The sequence below is a fragment of the Octopus sinensis genome, linkage group LG12 (genome assembly GCF_006345805.1).
Source record: "Octopus sinensis linkage group LG12, ASM634580v1, whole genome shotgun sequence".
Lineage (NCBI taxonomy): Eukaryota > Metazoa > Mollusca > Cephalopoda > Octopoda > Octopodidae > Octopus > Octopus sinensis.
The window spans coordinates 54,264,255-54,274,254 of NC_043008.1; the positions used below are offsets into that span (position 1 = coordinate 54,264,255).

A 10,000-nucleotide genomic window follows, 5' to 3' on the forward strand; every position below is an offset into this window, starting at 1 on the left:
ATCATGCATACATACATACATACATACATACATACATACATACATACATACATACATACATACAACATCATACATACATACATACATACACACATACATACATACATACATACATACATAACATACATCATTGGCAAAAAAGAAAAAAAATTCAGTAGTAAAAATTTGAATTACAAAGAATTAATGCTTTCCTATTTCAATGGAATCTTGAAACAGAAATATATTTTTGCTTGAAAATAAATGTTTACAAAATAGTTGTCGTCAATGAATAAAAACAAAGAGAAAGTGATAGTATATTACCTTACATAGGTTATTTAATGATCGTATAATATCTCAGGTGGGAATTCCCATTTCAAATAGAAGAAAGTAAATAATTAAAAAGTTCGGAGAAATGTGTTGCTATCGGTTCATATTACAATTTGGGTTTTCGATTCATTTTATCATTTTGTTTTGGTTAAAATTATCACATCGGTAATTTCTTTTAAATATCTATAAATTAAAATATACTGGTGGATAGCTGTTTAAAATAACGTTCGCTAATTTTATTTCATTTTTGAGATGCATTTCAATTGTTTTGTTTTTTTTACAATGCAATTTTATTTAACGATTCAAAATTTAAATTCAATTTCAAAGAAAAAATATTTTTTTTTAATTTCAATTTGCGTTTTTATGCTTCTTTCATATTTCAATATTCAAAGATTTTTCGATTTCCGGATCACACCGTCATCCAAATTTTGTTTTATTTTATGAAAATATCAATTTGATCATTTGGAAAATTACAAACCTTAAAAAAAAAAAAAAAAAGAAATTTAAGAATCAAGGAAAAGGAAAAAACTGATAAAGCTTGACTTCAAAATTCTCCATGCTTGCTTGAAAGTGTTTATTCGCGAATGAAATATTTTTCAGTTTTTGGTTATCACTGTTGAGGTGTAGACGATGATAATGCTGCTGCTGTTGATGATGGTGATGTTGTGGTATTCAGCTTTGAGTTGTAAAGATAACGAATCAATGTTTGCCTTCGATTGTTGCTAGGATCGATACAACGACGGTTCTGTTGATCTGCCTGTGTACCGGAAGGACAGTGACGGACGCAGATGTTGTATAATTTGTAGTATTTACACTTGACGCAGTAAGATACTCCCGGCCCGAGGCACGAGGAGCAGAGTTCGTGACAGCGCAGGCACACCTACAAATTTAGGAGATACAAAGGCAGAATCAGCACTTAGTAATGTTATGCGTTATAAGCACGATTTTCCTACATAAAAGAGTAAAATGGATTAAAGGACTAGAAATAGATGAGTGTCTTTGAACATAAGCCTACTCGATAAGAGCGGATTTAGGAACAAAAAAAAACAACATATATAAGGTACATAAAAATCGTATTGAATAGGGGCATTTAAGAACACTACAAAGCAATATATCTGTTTCTTTACTACCCACAAGGGGCTAAACACAGAGAGGACAAACAAGGACAGACAAACGGATTAAGTCGATTATATCGACCCCAGTGCGTAACTGGTACTTAATTTATCGACCCCGAAAGGATGAAAGGCAAAGTCGACCTCGGCGGAATTTGAACTCAGAACGTAACAGCAGACGAAATACCTATTTCTTTAGTACCCACAAGGGTCTACACACAGATAGGACAAACAAGGACAGACAAACGGATCAAGTCGATTACATTGACCCCAGTGCGTAACTGGTACTTAATTTATAGACCCCGAAAGGATGAAAGGCAAAGTCAACCTCGGCGGAATTTGAACCCAGAACGTAGAGGCAGACGAAGTACGGCAACGCATTTCACCCGGCGTTCTAACGTTTCTGCCAGCTCGACCCCTCCATTGTTTCGGCCCAGCATTCTCTAGAGATCGTGGGAGTGAGTCCTTAGATACTTCCTCCATGCGATCCTGTCAGAAGCTACCATCATTAGATTTTTTTAGCTGGATTTCCAAGTGTGACCAACGGAGACAACGGATATTATTCCTCTATCTCATCCTCGGTCTGCTACGAGGTTGCTTACGGGTTGGCTCGACTTGAATAATTCCTCTGGCGATTCGTTCCTGCGATATTTCAATCGCATCTCTGTAGTACCAGGGCCGTAGCGTTTAAAGGGAAGACAGGAAGCTGATTTTGATACGAGGATTGCAGGTGCCGGTACAGTAATGCGCCAGTTCCAGAATTCGATTCTCATAATAAGAAAGGTCGATTAAAAAAAAACCAAACTCGATGTCTTCAATTCGGTTTTCGTGCCTTTATTCACCTATGGTCATGAATGTTGGGCAGTAACGGAAACAGTACGATCGCGAAAGCAAGAAACCAGAGTAATATATTCTTCCAAATAATATTGCCTTCCAAATAATATATTACATGAGAAAATGCGAGCAAGAGAAATAATATTCTTAAGATTATAAACCTGGAAAATTACAGGACAAGTTATTACACTTGGAAAAGTTCAGGACAACTCATAAAAATCTAGTAAAGTACAGAACAAGAAAACTTTTACTTTATTTAGTAAAGCTATTTAAATCTAAACTTGACTGGTGGCGTTACTTACTCTTCTATAACGTTGCTACAAATGTTGATGTAAACATTTTTTCTACTGGATCAAATTTCAATTTTTTTCTATCAAAATGTAGCTAGAGTCCAGCCCTCTTCAAAAATGCTAACACTTTGTTTTCACTTTGGTTAAGAACTGAATTAACGACAAACTCTGAAAGATGCTGCGTGTGAGTAAATTGTACCCTTAAGAATATTTATTTCTTTATTGCCCACAAGGGGCTAAACATAGAGGGAACAAACAAAGACAGACAAACGGATGAAGTCGATTATATCGACTCCAGTGCGTAACTGGTACTTAATTTATCGACCCCGAAAGGATGAAAGGCAAAGTCGACCTCAGCGGAATTTGAACTCAAAACTAGCGGCAGACGAAATACTGCTAAGCATTTCGCCCGGCGTGTTAACGATTCTGCCAGCTCGCCGCCTAGCGGCCTTAAGAATATTATTCCACTACTACCATAGTTGAATGATTCAACCCAGTTTTATATTCTACCAAATATATTCTAATTAATTTTAATGCCTATCAAATACAATATTCTATCAGATAATATTACCTACCAAATAATATCTTCTACCATATCTGCTGTCTTCCATATAATGTATTCTAGCAAATGGTAAATTTTCATAAAGAATATTTTCTAACAAATACTACGGTCTTCCAAATGTTGTATAGTACAAATTAACTTATTCTACCAAACAAGGCAGCGAGCCAGTTGGATCGTTAAGACGCCGGGCAGAATGCTTCGCGATATTTCGTCCGTCTTTACATTTTGAGTTCAAACTCCGCCGATGTCGACTTTGCCTTTTATTCTTTCGGGGTCGATAAAGTACTAGGTTCAATATAATCGACTTACTCCATCCCCGAAATTGCTGGCCTTGTGACAAAATTGGAAACCAGTATATTCCGCTAAATTTAATACTCTATTTCATTAAATGTTATAAAATACCGAAACCTACATTTTACCAAATTATGTATTCCAGTAAAGGTTGAATTCTACTAAATGCTACATTCTGAAAAACGTTATGCATCAAATGTTATTAACTCATTAGTGCCCCAATAATTTGTATTTAATTTATTATCAAAAATCTTTGTTTATACAACCTTACTTGATGTTAAATATATATAAAAAAAAACTTTTATTACAATATTTGAAAGACACTTGATGACTAACTAAAGATATCTCAGAAAAATACAGGTATTGCAGAAATATGATGGATTATTCTTCTGGTCCTAAAAAAGGACCATGGGCGCTAATGGGTTAATAATAGTCTCTCGAATCTAAGAAAAAATGGTTCTGCAATTTCCTGCTGGAAAGCCTGCACAGATGATTTGTTTATGGGGATCAAACGCTTGTGCGGCACATTAGGTCATTCCCTCCATCAAATCGACATTACCTGTACAGGTGCACGGTGTGCCACACGTAAGATGTAGAAGTGATTGCAGAGAAACACAAGATGAATTGTTTTGCTCAGGAACGCAGTGCATCGCACGGTCCGGGATTCGAACCTACGATATCGCGATCGTGAGCGCAACACCCTAACCAAATACTCTATTCAACTAAGCACACACGCCGTTATTCCGGAATTGACTGGATAAAACATATTTCGTTATATAATATTTAGACTTACCTCAGAACCAGATAAGGGAAGGCTTTGGTGCGTAGGTATTTGCTTCAGATAATATCCTTCAGCACATCCTTCCAAATATGGAATAATGCATTTTATATGGGTTGAATTTATTTCCAAACCTTTCCAGCAGTTTCGACAACCACCTGGTCCAACAAAAGGTGACGCTCCTGTGCAGCTAAATTATATAAAAAAAAAAAAACATATTCAATATGATAACACATGCCGATTAGAAAGAAACAGTCAAGATTCTATTTAAAAAATAATAAAGGTAATAAATAACGTAATTCAGGTCTAAATAAACCAGAAACATATTTCATGGTAAAATTTGAGGATATCGCAACAAGCCGTCGATAAATTTCTGGTTCTTCGCAACATCTACTACAATATCGTTGCTATTTTTATTGGAATGTCTCGAATGAAAACTTACCCGGATCTATGACAATAGTCATAGCACAGTAGACAATCTCCGTTCTGGCTTGGATATCTTCCATCTGGGCACCACGTAGACGTGGTAGTACTCGTGGAGACAGAATTAGCCACAACTCTGCAAAGACAAAAAACAATATTAATCTGGAGTTCGTTGACAAAACATCATGACAATTGCGTCATTAAGATTTTAAAATGGCGTTTATAGTAAAGTTGAGATGGAGGCCATAGATGGCATGCGGCAGGTAAAGTTCTGATTAGATTCTTCAAAATGTACGATTCTGTAGCCTTTTATCTTTTATCTTTAACTTGTTATAGTCATTGGATCGTGGCCATGCTTGAGCACTGCCTTGAAGGGCTTTAGTTGAATAAATCGATCCCGATACATTTTTTTGTTTTTTTGAAGTATGGTACTTAGTCTATTAGTCTCTTTTGCCGAACTGCCAGGTTACAGGAACATAACAAACCAATGGAGGGAGCAAACAAACAAACACATGCACACACACACACACATATATATATATATTATATATATATATATATATATGAAGCCCGGGGATAGAATAGAAGACACTTGTCCAAGGAACCGCACGTTAGGATTGAACCTACATGGATGGGAAGCAAACTTCTTCCCCACATAACCACACCAGTGCCTATAGATATCGATCAAGTATGGGTGCCTCCTTACACTGGAATTCTTAATGTCCCTAATACTGGGGTTTCGAGTGTTTGTGATCTACCTACGGGTCTCCTGAGCGCTGGGTTGACCCATGAAACCCGTGCAGCGATTCTTTCCTGAGAAATTTTAACCAGATATCCATAATATTGTATCGTTGATCTCTCAATTCAGAGAATTCCAATTGTAAAAATTGCTGCCAATCAACCAGGTTTTACTCGTTCGACTCTTATAGTCATTGGAGTGCGCCCATACTGGAGCACTGCAAATAATGTAAATTTAACCAATGGGTTGGTTTTGCAGAGGAACAGATATCAAAAAGTTGACAGAAAACAGAAGCCCCCAGTGAGGATCGAACTCACGACCACTGGTTTACAAGACCAGTACTCTAACCACTGAGCTATGGAGGCAACTACGAACGAGAACTTAAATTCTGTTACTATAACTTACTAAAACGCTTGAACTTAGCTCTACAATTATTCGACATTGTATCAATAGAAAAATTGTGGTTAACTCAGTTAATGTAGAAAACCAAACGGAAAATAAAAATCAATTAAACATACACCTGTAACGATGGGAACAATTATTTGTTAATTAGTAATTCTTGTCGATAAAAAAAAGATTATAAAACGATGAACGACAACTGTGGAGCCATGAGTGAGTTAAGTCGAATGCAAATGTGTTGACAATTCTCGACGTCTTATTGGACGCCATCAACAAGACGGAGTTCCTGTTTGTATTAATTTGTCAGACTCAAACTTTACGTTCACAACGTATTGTTGTGACATTGATTTTCTTGTGTAATTTCGATGTAACCTTAGCATGACTAAAACAGGCCCAGTTGGTTTAGCAAACAGTATTTCAATGAAGACATGGCCTCAAAACATTGATTTCTAACATTGGCACAAGACCAGAAATTTCCGATGTGGGCATCGACAATTATATCGATTGTTATAGGATATTACAACAAATGATAAAACGCTTCTATTCAATTGCACAGTTCTGGGGTATACGAATTAGGAGGTGAACTGGTAGAGTTTGTAGGACCGTTGGCTAGTATACCTGGCAGTACTTGTGATACAGATCCAGTCAAAGTCATCATTGGTTCCTCATTCTTTGGAGATCGATAAATAAAGTACCAGTCCACTACTTCTCTCAATTCTATTTCTTCGGCGCTCTCTCTCCCTCTGTCTGTCTCATTCCTTCATTCTGAACAGAGAGACAGAGAGAAAGTTACGTCAAAATCTGGACAGGAATGGGCTCCGTCAGGTTCAAAGTATCCAAGATATGCCTTATGCCACGATTGTGCGCTTACGTCTCTGTCAAGAGCTGAGGAGCCCAGGAGAATGCCTTTGAGTTATGCAGCTTTTTCGATATCTCTAACTCAATCGCTTGGCACGGCTGGCACACGGCTCACAACGGAACAAACATTGATATAACAGAAGAAACAAAGGTAGCGAGTCGGTAGAACCGTTAGCATGCCGGGGAAAATGCTTAGCGACATTTTGTCCGTCTTTTATAGCACCGCCTGGTAACCCCCGTGTTCCTGAAGTGGGTACGTCATTGTGTATTCTTATTAATGAGGTGATTGAAGAAGTATAGATTCCTTCAGTTAGTGTTCTGTCTCGGTTTGTTTTGCTGTCGGGTTAAGCTTGTTTCATCTGTCATATTGGTTTCAATTTCTTTTTTACACAAGGCCAGCAATGGAGGGAGGGGTGAGGTTAGTCGATTGCATTGACCCCAGTGTTCAGCTGGTATTTATTTTATCGACTCCGAAAGGATAAAAACCAAAATCGACTACGGCGGAATTTGAGTTTAGAACGTAATGACAGACGAAATATCAACAACGACGACTATGATGATGATGAGGAGGAGGAGGAGGAAGAGAAGGAGGAGGAGGATTTCAAGGGCGAAGGATGAGGGACACAATACAAAGATAGACATAAAGTGTGGGGGGGGTTACATATAATGAAATGATTAAAAAAAGGTAAGTATACGCGGTATACACTGAAAAAGAAGGGACATTTCCATAGCATACAAAGGGTCATGGAAAAAAGGTTGGGGTGGATGATAGAGACGTAGCCCTCCTGATACAGTAGGACCTCTAGGGATAATCGAGGAACCCCACTGTCCGAGATTTCCCTGGGCACCAAGAGCAAGTGCCCTTTCCAATTCCTTCTCTCCGACTTCCAGGTCTACACTGAGAGGAAACTTTCACCCACAATAATAGTCACAAATTTTGAAAGAGGGTCAGCAATTTTTAGTGGGTAGAGTTTAATCGATTATATCGATCCCAGCACTTAATTGGTACTTGATTTGATAGACCCCGAAAGGATGAAGGCCAAAGTCGACCTCGATGTGATTTCAACTCAAAACGTAAAGATCCGGGATGAATTCTGTTAACCATTTTGTCTGACGTGCTCACGATTCTTTCAGCTTGCCACCTTAAATAATTGTTTCAAATGGTGGCACTAGGCCAGCAGTTTTAAGAGGAAGGGGTTAATCGTTTGCATCAAACCCTATTTTCTTGAATAAAAATGCATTTTATAGACCCCGAAATGGTGAAGAGAAAAGATGCTCTTCGCGGAAGTTGAACTCAGAACGTAAGGAACTGCAACTAAACTCTACAAAGTGTTTTGTTTGAAATTCAAATAACTTCGTCAATCGTCCGCTCTCGTTTTTAATAACTGCGTCAGTGATAGGCACGAGATCGGCGATTTGGAGGGATCGAATTAATCGATGGCATCGGATTATATGCTTTACTGTCATCGAAGTCAAGACTGAATTCAGTGGGGTTCGAGCTCAGAACGTATACTGCAAGGCATTAGTCCGATGATCTAGCGATTCTGCCAATCGCTCAACAAGATCATTCTTTGACTGATCATTGCTCATGTCGCTCTTCAATTCTTATCGATCTTCAGACCAGTAATTTTTCCTAGTATTTACCCGAAAATCGTACTTGGTATACAGCTTTAGAACCAAGCTTATTTAATAACATATAGAACAAGAAGTTTCATTGTGCGACTCTTATAGCATTGTTATATATGAATATACGATGGATGGATGGATGGATGGATGGATGGATGGATGGATGGATGGATGGATGGATATACGGGCAACCTTCAGCTTTTTCTAGCCAAATTAATTTTAACTCAATATTTATACGCTATCATTTGTAGCTTTATCTGCTTTGAGTCAAACCGTTAGAAGAAAAAGAATTATTTCATTTTCTCTCGAAGTCTCAATATTCTTATGATATTACCAATATACATACATGTATATATATGTATGTATATATATGAATATGTATATATATATATATATATATATATATATATATATATATAATATATATATATATATATATATATATATATGCATATACATGTGTGTGTGTATGTAAACATACATACATATATAAATAAACATAAATATATATATATAATATATAGAGCTCTATATCCATCAAACTATTATATATATATATATACACATATATATAGATAAATATATAAATATATATATATATATATATATAATATATATATATATATATATATATATATATATATATATGAACGTATGTATGTATATGTATGTACATATATATTGATAAAATAGGTGTATGTAGATTGATAGTTATGTTGATATATAGATAAGTAGATATGCATACACACACACACACATATATATATATATATATATATATATATATATATATATATATATAATATATATATATATATATAACTCTAGTATACACTTACACACAAACACACTCAAAGCGCGCGCGCGAACATATATATACAAGACTGTTATGGTAATGCTGCAACGAAGAATACACACACTGCAATTATATTTCCAGAATCACTTTGCTACTTCGTCGACAGGATGGTCTTCACGAAATATATTTTATGACTTTTCATGCAGCAACACACTTTGAATACTTACACCATTTATTTTAGATTAATAGCATTTTCTAGTAGTTACTCATAATTTTTGTGGAAATAAATATCAATTTTCTTTCTCGAGGGTCACGTTAACTATCATTCTCAGTATATCTTTTGAATAATTTATCACTGTTACATAAAATAGCTTGTGTACTGGTCGTTAAATTTAAACCAAACGACAGAATTCAAGAGATGTATTGTATCCTCATTTTTCTCTTCCGTTGTTGCTTACATTTTCGGACATATTTTGTAGACTCTCTTATGTCATCGAAGCCTCTGGTAAGATCATCGATTTGTTTTGTTATCGAATTCATAGTTGGTCCTAAAAATCTTTTGTTAATAATTCATATGTCTTCCAGTGTCAGGTTTATGAAATACAGTTTTTCTTTTATGTTCGTTTTTCTTCTTTTCAGGTCTCTGTTGTGTCTATGATCGGCTGCATGTATTAACAGCTGTCGTCTGCTTCTCATTGCAGTTACCGTCTCACAATATTATGTATATGTCGTTAATATTGTTCCTCTCTTCTATTAAGCTTCGTCTTCCGTTTTCCGAACACATCTATCTCGTTCAACAAAAATTGCTCTCAGTCTCAGAGAAATGTCAACTTCTTAAAAGAATGTCAATATCTAACAACAAAGAATTCAATTGTATTTCTTCCTTTTCTTCCTGTAACTGACCGAACGAAAGATCTTTCGTAGTCATTCGTACAAATGCTTTAAGGAACTCTAATGCTTACATAACTAGTTATAAAAAGTTTGTA

At 36.0% G+C, this 10,000-nt stretch overlaps 2 protein-coding genes and 1 non-coding gene across 3 annotated transcripts in view; 1 reads left to right on the top strand and 2 right to left on the bottom strand.

The window, feature by feature from the left end:
• Positions 1–318: 318 nt before the first annotated feature.
• The window catches only part of LOC118765640 (epidermal growth factor receptor-like), a 19,001-nt gene continuing 9,319 nt past the window's right edge, over positions 319–10,000 (bottom strand). The window contains exons 2-4 of the mRNA XM_036507989.1: positions 4,616–4,732; positions 4,189–4,363; positions 319–1,186 (exon numbers count right to left, since the gene is read on the bottom strand). Coding sequence (XP_036363882.1) covers positions 917–1,186; positions 4,189–4,363; positions 4,616–4,732 — 562 coding nt within the window. The 3' untranslated portion in view covers positions 319–916. The remainder of the gene's footprint in view (positions 1,187–4,188; positions 4,364–4,615; positions 4,733–10,000) is intronic.
• Trnat-ugu lies at positions 5,628–5,700 on the bottom strand. Its single transcript has one exon. It is a non-coding gene; the product is annotated as a tRNA-Thr (tRNA).
• The window catches only part of LOC115217921 (putative ammonium transporter 3), a 128,994-nt gene continuing 128,423 nt past the window's right edge, over positions 9,430–10,000 (top strand). Inside the window, exon 1 of the mRNA XM_036507987.1 lies at positions 9,430–9,519. The gene's annotated coding sequence lies outside the window, so the exon portion shown is untranslated. The remainder of the gene's footprint in view (positions 9,520–10,000) is intronic.